Source organism: Haemorhous mexicanus, chromosome 20 (assembly GCF_027477595.1).
Source record: "Haemorhous mexicanus isolate bHaeMex1 chromosome 20, bHaeMex1.pri, whole genome shotgun sequence".
Taxonomy (NCBI): domain Eukaryota; kingdom Metazoa; phylum Chordata; class Aves; order Passeriformes; family Fringillidae; genus Haemorhous; species Haemorhous mexicanus.
The window spans coordinates 11,460,757-11,477,884 of NC_082360.1; the positions used below are offsets into that span (position 1 = coordinate 11,460,757).

General features: G+C 53.9%; 1 protein-coding gene across 2 annotated transcripts in view; it reads right to left on the reverse strand.

The window, feature by feature from the left end:
* The window catches only part of RNF213 (ring finger protein 213), a 45,707-nt gene that overhangs the window by 14,829 nt on the left and 13,750 nt on the right, over positions 1 to 17,128 (reverse strand). For both annotated transcript variants that reach the window (XM_059864503.1, XM_059864504.1), the window contains exons 17-38: positions 16,499 to 16,672; positions 16,078 to 16,236; positions 15,170 to 15,786; positions 14,723 to 14,888; positions 13,961 to 14,178; positions 13,292 to 13,432; positions 13,028 to 13,189; positions 11,448 to 12,591; positions 10,798 to 10,991; positions 10,505 to 10,657; positions 6,264 to 9,842; positions 5,894 to 6,030; positions 5,500 to 5,595; positions 4,942 to 5,060; positions 4,305 to 4,427; positions 3,624 to 3,706; positions 2,731 to 2,878; positions 2,309 to 2,444; positions 1,709 to 1,897; positions 1,279 to 1,418; positions 716 to 870; positions 208 to 420 (exon numbers count right to left, since the gene is read on the reverse strand). In XM_059864503.1, the coding sequence (XP_059720486.1) occupies positions 208 to 420; positions 716 to 870; positions 1,279 to 1,418; positions 1,709 to 1,897; positions 2,309 to 2,444; positions 2,731 to 2,878; positions 3,624 to 3,706; positions 4,305 to 4,427; positions 4,942 to 5,060; positions 5,500 to 5,595; positions 5,894 to 6,030; positions 6,264 to 9,842; positions 10,505 to 10,657; positions 10,798 to 10,991; positions 11,448 to 12,591; positions 13,028 to 13,189; positions 13,292 to 13,432; positions 13,961 to 14,178; positions 14,723 to 14,888; positions 15,170 to 15,786; positions 16,078 to 16,236; positions 16,499 to 16,672 (8,246 nt within the window). The remainder of the gene's footprint in view (positions 1 to 207; positions 421 to 715; positions 871 to 1,278; positions 1,419 to 1,708; positions 1,898 to 2,308; positions 2,445 to 2,730; positions 2,879 to 3,623; positions 3,707 to 4,304; positions 4,428 to 4,941; positions 5,061 to 5,499; positions 5,596 to 5,893; positions 6,031 to 6,263; positions 9,843 to 10,504; positions 10,658 to 10,797; positions 10,992 to 11,447; positions 12,592 to 13,027; positions 13,190 to 13,291; positions 13,433 to 13,960; positions 14,179 to 14,722; positions 14,889 to 15,169; positions 15,787 to 16,077; positions 16,237 to 16,498; positions 16,673 to 17,128) is intronic.

Consider the following 17,128-nt stretch of genomic DNA (forward strand, 5'->3'; position numbering starts at 1 on the left):
GCTTGGCTCATTAGCATGTCCTATTAACTAATGCAAAAGCAGGGCAAACTATCTTAAAACCTGCTGGTAGCAATAAGAACACAGCAGATCATTCCCATTTCTGAGGAACCCCAGCCTGTGCTTCCCCCTGTGCTGTGGCTGAAATCCAAAGGAGACTGAAGAGCGTGCAGACAGAGCTCCCTGCCAGGGCTGAGGCAGTGACTCTACCATCTCAGAGCAGGGAATTCTGTATCCTTGCTGGCTCAGGAGGTAGCCAGTCACACAGGGGTTCACAGCCAGGATCCTGGAGAAGTTCTGCAGGCGGCTCTTGAACTGGTTGTGTGCCAGGTGGGCCCAGGGCAGGGAGGGCACCAGCTCCTTTCTCCAGGGGGACTCTGCCACCCACTCCGCAACGCAGGACAGGAATGCCAGACGCAGACACTGCAGGGGTGGGACACACAAAACCAAAGGTCACAGAGTACTTTTATAATTCATTTTGTACTGGAAAGCCTGGCAAAATTCTCTGGAAGATAGAATCACTTCCCTACAAAGACAGCCTTAGATGTGTCAATTTATGCAGGTGCTGCCTCTCTGAGTGACCCCAGAGTCTGCTCTGGGGTTCCCCTGCTGCTGGGCTGTCTCAGAGGGGATTTTCCCCAAGGCAGGACTGATTCAGGAGGACACAATCACAGGCATCACACTCTTCTCCCCATCCAAAGAATTTCCAGCCCCTGACCTGCAGCTCCTCCTGGGAGGACACATCGATGGTCAAGACAATAAAGTCTGTGATGTAGCACTCGAAGAGCATCTGCCTTTCTCCCTCAGTCAGAGCAGAGATGAATCTTCCCAGGGCAGTTTTCTGGAAGTATTCCACAAACTTCTCAGCATGGCCTGGAAAATGAGGATGCAGAGAAAAGCTGGATGTTAGGAGGAAGCTGGCTTTGACACAGCATCTATCCTAGAGACACTGACACCTCATTAATCACGGATGCATCCAGCACTGCCCTCATCCAGGGCACTGAGGGGGGACTCAGGCCAGGCCTTGTCAGCCCAGCACCGTGTTGTATGTCTGGAATCTCACCTTGTCATTAACTCTTGGCTGCTCCACAGCACTTTGAACGCAAGGGCACAGAACAGGTGAGAAAGATGAATAGTGAGAGCACAAAGAAAAGCTGCCTGCACAGAACTCTGCTGGCTCACTGGAGCACAGAGGGACTGAAGGTGTGACAGGAGGGGCACAGCAGTGACAAACCAGAGCTCAAAGGGCAGTGGATGGACATGCTGAAGCCAGGCTCTCACCTTCAGTGTTTTGGATGTACTGAGCCTCCAACCACATCTCTTCCAGGTACTCCTTTATCCTCCAGCTGAAGGGCATCTCATTCCCAGCATCAGCAGATACCATCATGTTGTTCTGCACCAGGATTATCTCTGGCTGAGGGCTGGGGGGTTAAAAGGTCATTAATGCTCAGAGCTCTTCTTTGGGAAGCACAGTGCAGACAACAGAGGCAGAGGCTGCAGAAAGCAACGGAGCCCTAGGAGGGAGGGGACAGAGAAGGGGAGGGAACTGCAGGACTCTGAGGAGAACAGGCTGAACCATGAGCAGTGCTCTGCTGCCCTCAGGGGCAGCCAACAAACAACACCCCTCTGCTTTGGGGGCTTAGAGCCAGTGCTGGGCTGCTCCTGGTGCTGCCAGCCCAGCCCAGCCCTCCTGCTGCTCCCCCAGGCTCACCTGTTCTTCCCCACCCCGGGAGGGACACTCAGGAATTTGGAGTCACTGAAGATGAACATCCAGAGTTTTGTCACCCACTTTGCTTCTGCCCTGGCCAGCAGCTCCAGATTGCCATTCCTGTCCATGACAGCAATCAGGAGAGCCAGGAAGGGAGTGACCACCTTCTGCACTCGCTTCCACAGGGTGTGCCTTGGGGGAGAGAGATGGAGAAACCCAGAGGGAACGTGATCAACACCATCAGCAAAACAGGAGGTGCCTGTCCTGAATAACTGCTGACATTTGCATGTGACAGAATCCCAATGCTGCCTTTATGGGAAAGACTACAACCAACAAAAACCCTGCACTCCTCTCACTCCTGGCTGACCTGTAATCCCACTGTTCCACTCAAGCACTTGTGCATTCCTGCCCCAGTACAGTCCCTTCAGCTCTGACTCACCCTTCCCCAGGAGAGGCTAAAACTGCCTTCAGAGAGTTTCCAGCACAGCCTGGAGACTGACACTGCAAATGTTCCCACCAATTACACAAAGCTGCTGTCTCTGCTGCACAGGTGCCACCTGCAGACCCTTCCTGGGAGGCTGCAGGTGACAAGGCAGTGCTCACCTGAAGGTACCTGCCTCCTGAAGAGCACTGAGGTTGGAAGCCTCCCGAAGCACCCAGTTTTTTGGGTGAAGGGAATTTTCTTCTTGCTTCTTCAACAGACTGGAGAGCCGAGCCTTGGTTATCTTCAGGAAAGAGGCTACAAAACAACAGGTAACTTGTGTTTTCTCTTCTATTAGCCTGGACCCAAATGTCCCACCAAGCACAGCATTTGACAGTTGTTCCAATAATTGGCCAAGTGGGGAAAAAACCAGCCAGCAGAGTGGGAGAAAGAGCCACCACCTAAACAGCAGAAAAGCTTTCATCCACCCACACACTGCAGCATGGACACACGTTCTTGGGAGAGCCCACAGCAAGGACCTCTGCATCCCCAGTGAGCTGTTTTGGTGGGCCCCAGATGCCCAGGGACTCCCTGCAGCACACACCTTTCAGCTCATCCTCTTTGGAGAAGAAGCCAAGCAGAATCTCAATCCTCCTCCTGCTGCGGCTCAGGTCCTCGTTCTGGTCCCTCAGCATGCCCACAGCACTCTGCACACAGGTCCTCAGCAGCACCGTGGTGTCCAGGATCTCCCCCTGCCCAGGGAAACAAGGTCATTCCCCTGGAGTGAGCCTCCTGGCCCCAGCATACTCCCTTGAAAGGTTTCCAGGACTGCCTCCAAGGGCCTGCTGCCTGGCATGCCTGTGCCCAGCTCCCCTCAGCTCAGGCTGCCACTCTCAGCTCTTGGCTGTCAGGAACATGATGCAGCTTCTGTGGCCCTTCCAAACTGGCCTGTGACACAGCATTTGTGCTGAACTGAGATTCCTGCAGGGGCAAGATTCAGCAGTTTGAGGAAAGAAGTGGAAATAATCAATGTGGCCAGGGAAAATGTGCCCTTCCTGGGAAATGCTGTGTGTCCCTGGAGCTGGGTGTGTCCAGCTGCTCTGCCAGGGGCACAGGAGGCAGTGTGAATGTGGCTGCAGCACACCAAGCCCTCAGCCAGCTCCAGCTCAGAGCACACAGCTGGAGTGAGGCTCAGGACCACAGCTCCCACCTCCAGGGGGAGAAAGGCAACAGAAACTTAGAGCTGATGTTTACAAATCAGAAGAATGAAATGGCTAAGGAATTAGAGTCCTTAGAATGGTTGATTTCCTTAGTGATGCTAATTCTGACTGGGCAGTGGGGAGGAGGAACTTGTGCCTGATCAGTAACATTCAAGATGCAAACATTGCTGATTGCTTTCAGGTGAAGGGGCACACAAAAGGTGGGTTGCACCCGTGGATGACAGAGCAGAGAGCCACAGTGACAGCTGAGAGGCAAACAAACGTATTCTGAACTGACCTCCTGGTGCTCTGCTCCTGGCAGTGGTGTTCCAACCTCCACCTCCTCCTGCTGTGCTTCTCCACTGGCAAGCAGAGCTGCAGCTAAGGTGCAGAATTTTCATTAGAAAGCAGCAGTGCACTCCTGTGTCAGTCAGATCAGAGTTTATTTTAACAACTGCATCTCAAAGCAGCAGAACATCTGTCAGAGACCCATTAGCACCTGCACGAGTAGCTGAGATTCACCTCTCAAACACAGCCACAGCTGCTTGGGCTGTCAGGCCTCATGCAGCAAGAGCTGGAAGAAATGTGACACTGAACTAATGCCTTAAGCTCTCCCTGACTCCTGTCAGGCAGTGTGGGGAAAGGAAAGAGAGTAAGAAAAAGCTGAGGGGAAAGAAAGATCCTTGTCGGTCTTTGCCATGCTGCATCTGCTGCCTCCTGTGCTGGGGCAGAGCACTCAGGCTGCTGAGCAGTGCAAATGCCATATTTTTGTCAAAAAGAAAAGGGAAAAATACCAAATTAACTTGCTTGATGACCTAAAGTTGTAGTAATGAATTAAATACAAGTTGGGAGCCACGTGGTGACCCCCCAAGACCAGGGGCTGAGCAGGGAAAGTCATCAGACATGCTGTGCCAGGCACCAGCTCCTGTAGCACCAAGTGTGGGGCCACAGCTCCCCCTTTCCCCAGCACACAGCTCACCTCTGGCTGCACCTGGATCCTGAGAGAACACCTGGCTGATGGTGAGGTTCTGCAGGGCTGTCAAGTCAGAGATCATGTCCTTGGACCTGCGGAGGTCATCGATGTGCACCGACTGCCACAGCCCTGCAGGCACAGAACAAGGAATCCCTCCCAGCCTGCAGCTTGTTCTTCCAGAGCAGCTCCCCCAGAATCACCTGCCACCCTGGGGTTACGTTCACAGGTCACTAACTCTCACCTCTTGCTGTAGGAGGGGAAAGCACAATGCCCCCAGAACCTGCTGCTGCACACATCCCTGCCTGACAGTTCCAAGGTTCTGAGGCTCTCTGAAGCCCCCAGACCCAGAGGAACCTTGCTGAACACATCAGCACCTGCTCCAGAGCCTCTGGAGGACAGCACGCCCACAGAGTTGCCCTCGTGGCAGTGTGCTGCTCTCCATGACTGCAGAGGGGACCTGTCTGTCAGCAGGCAAGGCAAGGAGCTCCCAGCCAGGACTGCCAGGTACTGATCCCCTTGGCAGCCCTGTGGGACAGGGAAGCAGCTCTGACAACCCACAGGACACATGAGTCCAGCTTCTCAGCATTTAAAGGAAGGTGAGCAAAAGAAAGGATTGCCTGAAGGGACAGATGGGCACACCCACCTCCATGGAATCCCACGTAGGAGGTGCCTCCTTTCAGCCGGGAGAGCTTCATGATAAAGTAAACAAAGACAGAGACCTCCCCCAGGTCCACCTTGTTGATCTCATTGACAACAGTGTACCTGCAGCAAAGAGGAAAGACAACGGTGTACCTGCAGCAAAGGCTCAAGAGGCCCATGGCCACAGGTCTCTCCTCAGAGAGAACACGTGTCCTGTCCCAGAACAGACACAGGTGACTCCCACTCCTTCCTCTCAGCTGTGGTGCTGGGCTGCCACCTCCAGCTGTGCCCTGAATTACCCCATGACCCTCAGCCCTTCAGGACTTCTGCAGCCAGTGGCCAGAATTCACACTTCAAAGGGGACTATCTGCTCATTTCACCCAGCTTAGCTCACTCTGACTTGGGTTATGGATTATTTGAAACACTATCAGTGCATTTAGATTCATTCTGCAACGGAATAAAGGATTGCACATTGCTGAGTGTGAGATCCCCAAACAGCACCAATATCCAAACACAGGGAGGAGTGGCCAGGCAGAACTGAATTACTTCAAACCTGACTCACTTGGCTGAGGCGATGAGCTGGGCACTCTGAGAGCCATCTTCAAAGTCTGTCTGAATAATGAGGACCTTATTTCCTGAAGTGGAATCCAGGAAATCCCTGAAGAGTGAAAAGAGATTTAACAGAAGTCACTGAGTATAAAGATCAAACATTAAAGACCACAGAGCCAGTCACTCCACATTAGCTTTGGCTGTTGCAGGAGGAAAGAGAAAACCACCAAACCCCATCTCATGTGATGGAGCTGACAAGGTTTGTCCCTTATCAGCAGATATTTGGGCAGAGCCAGCCCAGTGCCAGCACAGCCTCCCTTTTCCATCTGTGGTGCTCTGAACGCTCTGCCCACGCACCCTGCACACAGCAGCCAGCCCATTCCAGGGAAACCCCAGCCCACGCTCACCGGATGCCCTTCAGGAAGGAGAACTCGGTGTCAAACTGCTGCAGGAACAGGAGCTGGGGCCTCTGGGCCTTGCCCTGCACCTCCCTCTCCAGGCAGGCAGTGTCGGCACTGGTGAGCAGCCGGGAGAAGGTGGTGACCTGGGGAGAGAGGGGGCAGCAATGCAGCACCTACCTGTGCTTGCAGGGCTGCTAGGCTGCTGCAGAGCTGCACTGCGCCCCAAAATCAGCATTTATTTGCCAGCACCCAGCTCAGCACACCCGGCACTGCGGTGCACACAGGCAATGCCATGCTGCAGGCCTGGCACACGGAGCTGAGCGGGGTCAGCAGGACCAGCAGCACCCCAGCAGGGCCGGCAGCACCCCAGCCTCACCTCGGTGAAGGCAGTCTGGGGCCCGGCCCCTGCCCGCAGGTGGGCGCCCAGGAAGTCGGCAAAGGAGGTGTGCTGCTGCTGCCTGAAGTAGGTGTGGGCCAGGGAGGGCGCCATGAACACCCCCACGGAGTTGCAGAGGCGGATGACGGCGTCGGGGGTGGCACAGTTGAGCAGGGCCAGCCGCGCCTGCTCGGTGACACGGGGCAGCAGCTCGGCGGGGGTGCAGGCCGGGCGCAGGCGCTGCATGCCCTGCAGCACCAGCGAGGCGCAGGTGTCGGCGTGGTAGCCCACGAACACGTCTGCGGGGCTGTACTGCTGCTGGCTGATGAAGTGCTCCTCTGTGTTGACGGCCGTGAACTCCTGCACCCAGCGCTCCAGCTCCCGCACGGCCTCCCTCTGGCCCTTGTCCAGCACGGTGCTGATGTCCAGGTAGTGCTTCTCCAGCCGGTTGATCAGCGGGATGGGGAAGTGCTTGTACACGACCTCCTTCTCCTCGATGACGATCAGGCGGAACTTGGGGTGCACCCGGCACTTCACCCGGTGCGTGCCCAGCCCCAGATCCACGTACTTCTGCCCGGCCAGGTACACGTAGTACTGGTTGAGGGCGTCGTAGAGGCTCTCGTAGAGGTTCTGCAAGTTGAGGAGCACAACCATCTGGCCAGTTTCCATGCAGACCTTCACTCGGTTGATGTTCCTGCATATCTGGGTGTATTCTTGGTCCTTAGGAAAACTGGAGCCAAAGATGATTTCTGGCTGCTGGCGGGTGGTGAAAAAAGCCTGCTGGAGGATCTGCAGCGCGGCATAGTTCTCAGTCAACACAAGCAGGTACCTGCAGTCGCCATCCTCAGCACTGCTGTAGATGTTCTGTCGGATCAGATCTATCCTACTGATATCGTGAGCTCGTATCTCCTCTTTTTCTAGCAACTTGGTGAAGATTTCCAAGGCGTTGACATCGTCCTTGCCACCGAAGTTACGAAGAACCACTGCGGCGATGTCCTGAGGTGTGGGCTCGCTTTTGGAGCTCTTAGCTAAGGCAAAAAACATCTTTATGAGGCTGTAGTAGTCACGCAGGCCAAAGAACTCCCTGTCTTGGTCCTTGCAAATTTTTTCATAGGCATCTGCAAAGTGATGGAAATACCGCTCGACCTTCTGCAGAGCCCCTCGTGCCGAGCAGCAAATGCCCTTTGCACTCTCGATGAGCTCCTCTCTGCTGGGGTCACCACGAGACACAAAGATGCCTCGATTCATCTTAGCAGGGTCCAAAGCCCAGTTGGAAATCCCAATGAAGCCAACCTTTTTGTGAGGAAGAGGGACGTCGTCTATGCAGCCATCCTCCAAAAGCGGATGCAAAGTCTTCAAGGGCATTTTGGGAGAGTCTTCTGCCAGCCCAATCTCATCCAAAACCACCACTGATACATACTCCTCCAAGTTCTTCCCTTCCTGGAATCGAGCACAGTGCTTGAAAGTGCCTATGATTCCCTCTGGAGTGGAGAGGGGGCTGCACTGAAAAGACACGAGATGGATCTGCTTCAGGTCCTTGAACAGATCAGAATGAGCTGCTTGGCCCTGCATAGCATCGGCCACGATGGTTTTTGCCAGGGATTTGGAGCTCCCAGGCTTCCCGACCAGAAAAAGAGGGATTTTCAGCTCAATACAGATGACCATCATGAAGACATTTTCCTTCAAGGCCAAGTTCCTTGCTATGGTATCCCGGAGTGGCACCCCACTCAGGAATAAGTCCTGCATCAAGGTTATTTCCTCCAAAATCTTTTTCTGGGTATCATAAGGCTTTGGGAGGACCTGGCTGATGGCAGTCCTGTACGGTTCCTTCTTTTCCAGGGACGCGTGGTAGCAGACCCCAACCGCCAGCACCAAGGACCAGATGACGTCATTTCTGTCACCGCTGCTCTTGGGAGCTTTCCTCTCGGCCAGGTACTTCTCCAGCTCCCTCAGCAGCAGGGGGCTGTGCCTGTAAAACCACTTGAACACCTCCATGCAGCGCTCCACGTCCCGCAGGCTGACGAAGCTGCACTCGTCGTCCCTCTGCCTCATGTACTGCTGGGAGGCAAAGAGCACCTCTGTGACTGTCCTCACCTTGTCCTTGGCCATGGGCAGCTGCTCCGCCACGCGCTGCACGATCTGCTGGATGTACATCTTCTCGGTGCAGTTGTTGAGCTGCCCGAAGTCCCACACCAGCGGGACCATGCTGGGCGGGAGCGCGTGCACCCGGTACACGAGCTGCCGCAGCGGGATGGAGCCCAGCTTCTCCCGGGTGTCGTCGGCCTTGACGCGGTAGCCCAGCCCAGCCAGCTCCAGGCGCTGGATCATCCTGTCCGTGTGCTTCCGGTAGGGATTGCAGGCTGCGATGATGCGCAGGCCAGAGCCAGAGGCCAGAGGCTGCCCCTGCACCGTGCGGTCACACAGAACCTCCTTGATGCTGCTCACGGCCTCTGTCGTGTTGGCTTCGTCGAAAAAGAGGACGGTGTCCAACCCGTGCTGCTCCTTGTTGGATATAGCCAGGGCTTCTGCTTCTCTGATCCTGGCGTAGATCATCTCCGCAGTGGTACCTCCGTGAACCTTGACAAGCTTCATGTTCTCCACCTCGACAAAGCTTCTGCGTAACTGGCACAGGAACTTCACCAGCCTGGTTTTCCCACAGCCTGTTTCTCCCATGATGACCACGGGGATGTTGCAGCGGAATCGCATCTCGATGGCCAGGATTTTCAGCACGTTGTCTGTGGTGAGCTCGTAGGTCTCGTCGGGGTCGAACACCCAGGGGAGCCCCAGCACCATGCAGAGCCTCTCGAGCTTCTCGTTGCGGGGCAGCTGATCGAAGGGCACGTTGAAGGGAACCCTCTGCATTAACAGGCCCTGGTAGAGCTGGGCAGTCATGACGTCCTTCTTGATGACATTCCCGTTCAGAGGATTGACGGCATCAATGCGATTCCTGGTCTGCTGGAAGTGGAAACCAATGAATGTCATGGACACACGATCCTCATTGAAAAACAGGTAGGGATGAGGCTCTGACTCCCACTTCTTCCTGATGCGGAAAGGAAGCAGATCTTCCTCCGGAACGTTCTCCAGGTGGGAGGATCGTCTTCCTGAACTCTGGTCGGAAATGCTCAGGGAGGGTGTCGCAAAGTCCCGTGCCATTAGAATCATGAAGCCAACCACAAAGTTCTTGAAACCATTCAAAGTGTCCCCGACAAAGTCAGGGTTGCAGAAGACAGAGGCTTCGCAGTCTCTCAGCTGAACGTTGAGGAACCAGGTGAAGTTGCGGAGCTCTGCCCAGGAGGGATCCACCACCCCGCAGTGCAGGAGGAAGAGCTGCAGACACTCTGCAGGGCTGCCTTCCACCGAGAGTGCCTCGTACCAGAACCTGTCCAGGTCACAGCCCTGGTCAAACCTCTTCAGGTACTGGAAGGGTCTCTGGAAAGCCTCACTGCAAAATTCCTCCTTGTCCATTCCCACATCCGTGGAATGGTTCCCAAGTGCCTCCATTTCTAGCACTTCTTTGGGAGACTTGCACGTTATTTTAGGGAACACATCCAAGAAGTGATACCTCTGGTTCACTGACATCTGGAGAAGAGAAAAAGAAAATAAAAGGTCATCCCAGAGCTGTAGCCTCACTCTTCATCAGCTTAGTTAACCTGTTCTTAACAGTCTCCTTGTCTAAAACCACAGACCTGAGGAACAGGAGCCAGCCTTTCCCCGTGCATCCCTTCTTCCACTTAAAGTGCACCAAGGAATCCTCTTCCCTCCTACATTTTCCTTCCAGGAACATGAGCCTGGCATCACCTCCAGCCCCTTCTCAGGGCTACTTCAAAGAAAACTAAGCCAAAGAAACTGCTGATATTTATTCCAGTTGCTTCTACATTCTGTTCTTACAGATGCATATAAATATTCCTCAACATTCAAACATGAAATTTACCACGAGGGAGATTAGATTTTGCATTTTTATGTTTCCTATAAATGTGGGGGCAGTGAGGCTTGGACTAACATGCCTTCAGAAATCATCAACCCAAGGAAACTAGACAGGCCTAATTTGCTGTCTGGTGTTAGTGTCACCTTGTACAACACCAGGGACACCAGTTTGTTATGGGATACAGCACAACCCCAATGAAACAGGGAACTCCTGTGCTGTGTGTACAGCTGCAGTCGCTACAGCTCACCACAGCTATGTACAGACATGTGCAAAGTGACTGAGAAATTCCCAGAAAAGGAGCATTGCTGGTACATACAGGTCTGGCTGCTGTCTTTGGCACTGGGGACACCTCCAGGATTTCAATGATGTACAGATGACACTTCTGCCTTAGCCACATATTGCCATTATTATCTGTCAGGTACTGCAAAACCAACAGCTTGAAGAGAAACTCTGGAATTCCACGCTGCACCTATCACAAGGAGAGATAATAAGAGAACACATGCTAGGGAAATGGCTGGTTGAGAAACAACAGCTTGAAAGAAAACTCCTGTAAGGGTCCACACAGAACCTGTAGGACAAGGCAGCTGTGAGAGGGAGGAATGTACTCACTGAGGAGGTGATATCAAAATGGAATATCATGGGCTTTGTCTGGTGTTCTCTCTTCAGAAAAGGCAGGAGAGATTTTAGCACTTTATCTTCATCCACTTCTGGTTCAATCAGTCTGATGGTTTTCAGAAGTTCTGTGCAGTCAGGCTGCTCTTCTTGCAGTCTCTCATGCAGCCTCTTCACATACAGAGATTTCCCTGTTATTAAAAACACCACAAGAATTAAAGCCATAAATATCAGATATATCATATTAATATCATAATAGACAGAAGGAAATAAAATGCTTAAGTACCCCATGTCCTAAAATCTCTGAAACTTCCTAAAAGGCATTCCAGAAGAAAGTCGAAATCTAGTTTGAGCAGCTGGAGCCTGGAGTCCAGCACATTGCTCTCGTTATCCATAAGGTTTGTTTTCCTTCCACTGCCTGAGAGAAGCTTTAGTCTTTATTAAGACTTGAATCTACTCTCTTTTGTGCTTGTTTCTAAGTCAAACCAGGGGACAAGGTGACTTTGAGCTTCTACCTCCCTGCACTGACCAGTCTGAATTGCTCTTTTTGACCGAGATACTTACATCTTGGACAAAAATCCTGGCAAGGTGAACCCCACCATGGTTTTGAGCTCTCAGCAGAGCCCACTCTGCCCATGCCATCTTACCCATGCCAGCTCTTTTGGAGGACACAATCCCAACACACATGTGCTCCTTGAACACGGCCGCAGCAGAGTCGGAGGGCTGAGGCACTCGGAAGTGGCGCTGCAGGTACTGCTGGATCTCTGCCCGTGACCTCTGGGGAATCATGGGCACCGTGTAGTGGCTGAAGGCAGAGGGCAGGTAGCTGCTCTCCCCCCCCTCGCAGTTGTACAGGATGACGAGCCTGTAGGAGCTGTTGTAGCACTGCAGGTGCTGGAACAGCTCCTCTGCCCTCTTGCTGACGTCGTAGCTCAGCTCATCGGCGTAGAGCATGGTGTAGATCTTGTTCCCCCCCTGGCAGGGAATGAGGCACCTGCGCAGGAACAGCCCCACCTGCTCTGCGCTGGTCTGGGGCGTGCACAGCAGCACCTCATCGAAGGTGGGAAGGGGCTGCTCGGGGCTGCTCATGTAAATGGCCAGGGCAGAGCTGAGCACCTCGGAGCGAGGGCAGCTGATGAGGTTGGGCTGGCCCACGCAGAGCAGGTCCTGAGGGAAGTCTCTGGTGACACGTTCTCTGCCACTGCTGGCCAGGCTCTTCAGCCACACACCCAGCGTGTCCATGTCCAGGCAGTTGGGGAGGAAGGAGCCCATGTTGCTCATGTAGCACTCCCAGATGCGCTCCAGCCGGGCGCTCAGGTCCCTCTCCCCATCCAGCAGCACTTGGAAGTCAGAAACAGCCTGGCCTGAGCTGGGAGGCCCCTGGCTCCCAAGGGCTGTGAGGACATCCTGCTCAGTGCAGTGGGGGTTGAGGAAGGAGAGCATCATGAGGGCAGCCTGGCTGGGGCTGCCCCGGCCCAGCTCTGAGCACAGGTACACCAGCTGCTCCGCGCTGTAGTAGTTCAGGTAGAAATGCTCGCATCGCTTGGCATTCATTAAGCTTTTCCAGCTCTCCAGGAAGCTCTCCATGGTCTTGCAGAGGGCTGGGAGCACAGCTGCCATATCCCCTTGCCCCTCCAGCACTGGGATGGGGCCCAGGGAAAAGTCTATAAAAACACAGGATTCTTTGTGGGGTGAACAATACACCTGGGCAAGCCAGGAGCGGAAAAGCATGTTCCCAGCTGAGTACAGGTCTATAAAGGCCTGGGCAAGTCTCTGGACATTGGAAAAGACCTGTGTGAGGACAGAGGAGAGAGAAACAAGCTGATTCACAAGTTTCAGACACAAAACCACTGGAAAGACATTCAACAAAGAGCAAGTCTTTGGCCCCAAAGTTTGTCAGGCTTTGCACAGCAGCCACAGACACCCTGTGACTTTTTAACAGCAGCATCCCCAGGAAACCAGGAAGGAACTCCCAGCCTGCTACAAAATTACAGTGATGGTGCCAGCCAGGACAATCCCCAGTGCGGCCAGAGGATAAGGCCACCAGTTCACTGTTCTGTCTGCAGCTTAGCTCCACCTTAGCAAGGAACCAAAGACAGGAACACCCACGTGCCTGCGGCCACCACCCCCCCAACTCCACTGTCAACCACAGCCCTAAAAGCTTATACTCCAGGGAAAATCCAGCCCTGGCCCCAACACCAGTAACCCCCTGGGTCTGGAATCTGACCTCAGAGAACCTCTCCACCTCCAGGCCTTGCTCTCCCTTGGCCGACATGAGCATCAGTTTGTTCTGCAGCTCGCGCAGCTCTGCCAGCGAGTACTTCCAGGAGGCCTCGGTGCCCCCCGAGCTCCCCGGGAGGGTGAAGCACAGGACACTGTCCAAGGAGACCTGCCAAGAGCAGGAGCTGTCAACGTGGCTGAGCTCTGCCTGAGGCCAGGGCAGCACCCCCAGGCAGGAGGGGCAGAGGGAGCTGAGGGACCTCAGCCTCACCTTCTGGCCATCAGCTGGTGCCCTCAGCACGTAGACCCCTCTGCTGTTGATGGCAGCTGCCAGGGACAGCGAGGACAGCTCCACGGAGCCATGGCTCTCCTTCACTGTCTTCAGCCACTCCAGGTGCTGAGCCGAGGCACGCTGTGGGGAGAGGAGACACAGCACTGCCTTGACTGCTCTGAAATCTGATCTCTGCTTCCACCTGGCCGGGACAAACAGCTTGGGCTGGCACAAGAGTTTCGTGATGGAGAAGGAAGAAAGGAATGAGTACTGGTTTCAGCCTGCTCTTTGTGCTCAGCTTATCCTCACCCACTCCATGGGGGGCTGAACAGAGCCCACAGTGCTCCAACACCTCTTGCTGCAGAGACAGGCCCTGCTGCAATGGGGTAAAGAGGTCCCAAGCATTTGCCTCCCCTCCTCCTCACCATCAAACTTACACGAGCCAAGCCACACCACATCACACTGGAAAGTCTCATGGTGCCCTGGAGAAACCTGTGCTACACCAGCTACAGCTGCTGCAGGGAATTTTTGTGCTGCAGGAACATCAGCTGTTTTTCCTCCAATAACAAGAGTAGCAAGTGCCATTTGGCCAGTGCAGCCCAACTTCCAGCCACTCCTGGAACGCAGCGAGGCAGGAGGATGCAGAGGCCCTGCTCCAGCAGAACTCACCAGTTTCTCAGGGAGGGTCTCATCGCTGTCCAGGGCCCGCCACAGCTTCTGCAAGCAGCGCATGAAGTCCTCGAAGCCCGAGTCGTGGCGCAGCTCGTAGAGCAGGGAGGAGTAGCCATGCACAGTGCCATGGAAACAGGCCACACGGTCCACGTCCATGTCGTTCTCCCCCGCCGAGATGGATGCCAGGTCAACAAACACCTTCAGCTCGTTTATGTCTGAAAGGAGGCAACACTGGAGTGAGTAACATGTGAGGCAGCTGGGACACCACCCTCTACAGGAAATGCAGGGAGAACGCTTTGAACAGCAGCTCCTGTGTAACTGCCCTCTCCCCATCAGCTCTCCCTGGCCATCCATCCATCCATGGACCCCCAGAGGCCCCCAGACCCCCAGCCAGGACGGGAGCAGTGCCTGGGGGGTGTGTTCAGGTGAGGGTGTCTGTGCAGGTCAGACAGCTCAGCTGGGAGACACACAGCTCCATCCCCTGAAACAACAGGTCTGAGCTGAGCAGCAGCAGCTGCTGAAGCCCTCCAGGCCCAGCCCAGCTCTCAGCAGGGTGGTCCCTGTGTGCTGCAGCAGTGCATAGGCACCTTTAAAGGGTCCTCATAGCACGTTCCCCACCAAAGCCCATCAGAGATGTAACTCTCAACACCAGAAGCTGCACAAAGCAGATGGGTCAGGGATTCAGTGTTCCTTCTGCCCTCTCACAAGCTGCCATCCCTCCTTCTAGCACTCTCTAAATCCTGGATGAGCAGCACACACCTTTCAGTGCTTCTCTGACCCAGCAGACGAACTCCTTCTGCTGGGCCAGCTCCCTCAGACAGCCACGGCGGGGCACAGTGATCCCCTGCAGCAGCTTCTTGGCTTGCACGAGCTCAGGGCTGATGGAATCCAGCTTCTGCGTCTTGTAGGATTCAAGCTTTTCTGTCTGGAAAGCAAGTGGTGCAAACACACACTGAGTCTGGAATTGGGAAATGCCACTGCTTCTGCAGCAGGGAAAGGAAAGCCCTCTGCAAAGGCACACCCCAACAGAGCAGTATCATCATCTCCCTTTAAGGAATGACTACACAAAAGCACTTGGAACATTTGATTTTTACCTCAAGCATTTTGCTTCAAGGAATGGCTCTTGACAAACTGAGGTAGACTTGTGGGAAGGTTCACATTTAGCCTACACCCTGACAGTACAAAGCCAAAGTCAGGGATACTTACTATATGCAACAAGTTTTCCAGGATACTGAAGTCACCAGAGAGGCCTAAACTGTCTTTGACGTGTGCAATGATCTTGGCAGCATCAAAGGTTAAATGCATTTCATGGTACTGCTGGATCTGTTGGACTCGCTGGTCAACCCAGCCTCTGTCCTCTGCAGGCTGAAGGCCACAGATGGTGTTCAGCTCCACCCTGAGATCTTCAGGATGATTTGTGAATTCCTGGAAAATTCTATCCACTGCAGAAAGCGTGAGACTTCCTGATCTGAGATCACCATACAGCATTGCATAGCTGTCAAAGCAAGGGCGGATCATGCTGTTCAAAGCCTCATCAAGGTCCAGCTCAGGAGCAATCTCCTCCTCGTCCTCGTCCTCCTCCTCATCCTCCTCTTCTGGACTGTCACACATGTACTCCTCTCCTGCCTTCTGTGCTGCTTCCTCCCAGAACTGCTGGAAGATCAGGCTGTCCTTAAAGGAGTGCATTTTGTGGACAAAGTCTTTCAGCTCTGGGCTCAGGCTGTAGAAGGCCCTCAGGGGCCTCCTTCCCACCACCACAACTTGATTCAGTCTTTTTGAACGAAGATCTTTTGAATGTTGAAAAGCCACTTCACCTACATTCACTGCAAACCAGAGACAGGCCAGAGGAAGATCAGCTGGTGCAGGCTGGTTCCAGCTCACTTCATCCCATCCCCCAAGCCACAAAATGCCACCAGGCAGGTGGACCCCTCCAAGTGTCATTTGATGCACAAGCACTCACTTGATCCCCCCAGCGCTCTGGTTTTACTTCCCCCACCCCTCCTCACCCTCACTTTGGGGCTTAGAATCAAACCTGCTCCCAAAGCCAAGAGATTTTCAAACAAAATTATGCTTTCTGGAGTTGCCACTTTCAGACTGCTCCCCCAGAACTCTACCTCTCACAGACTTCTGCACCTTCTTGCACATGCTCAGGAAGGTTCCTACTGCTTTTTCCTCTCTTCTGAGCTGTGTGACTTCTTCCTGCCTCAGTGCCAGCAGTTCTTTCAGGCTTCTCTGGAGCAGTTCCTTTTCCTCACTTGGTCGTTGCTGGTGCTCTGAAAGACAACTCACCTGTAGTCACAAAGCAGACACTTCCCAAGCCCTGCATCCCAACTCAGGCTGGGAATTGCAGAGTCACAAACCCTGCAGTGACAACACAAACTGGAGCTGGGAGCTCCCTGCCCAGGCCAAGGGAGAGCACTCCAAACTGCTACAGCCCCCCCGAGCCTCCCCAGCCCCTGCAGCCCCTCCTGAGCAGGCCAGCAGCACTGCAGTGATGCTCTCAGCCAACCATGCCCCTTTGAACCCATCTCCTACTTGTGTCCCAGATGCAGAGGAACTGTTCCTGGTGCTGGAAAACCTCCTCCAGGTGTTTCACCAGGATGCAGCCGCTGTGGATTTCATCAGTGACAGCCATAAGCACAGAGTCTGCTATGGCCATGACATCCTTTGCTTCATCTGTGAGCTTGTCCAGGAGGTTTCTGTTTGTTCCTGTTCCAGACACAAAGCACATCATGTTTCCCAAACAACAGGCAGAATCAGGAACTTTTCCATGCCATGGCACAGAGTCCTTCCATTTCCTACTGAACCTCTCCCCGAGAGCCTGTGGACTCACACCACCCTCCAGCCCCTCATGTCTTTCTGAACAAAGCCAGGATCTCAGGACAGCAATGTGGAAACTTTCCATGGAGAGCCCAGACCCAAACCCTGTGGGGCAAACAAAAGCCATTTGGATCCATTCACTTGGCCAACTCTTTGGCATTTTTGTGTGCCAATAACTTGTGAGAACTTCTCAGACAAAGAAGTTATGGTCCACAACTCCTGAGGAAGCTGCAGTGGATTAGCATAAGAGGCATAGTGGCTCCCTCTTCCTTGGCCTTCCCTCTCCAAGCTGAATAGTTCAAGCTTTGAGATAGGGACTAAAACAAGAGCAGGACAATCTCCCTC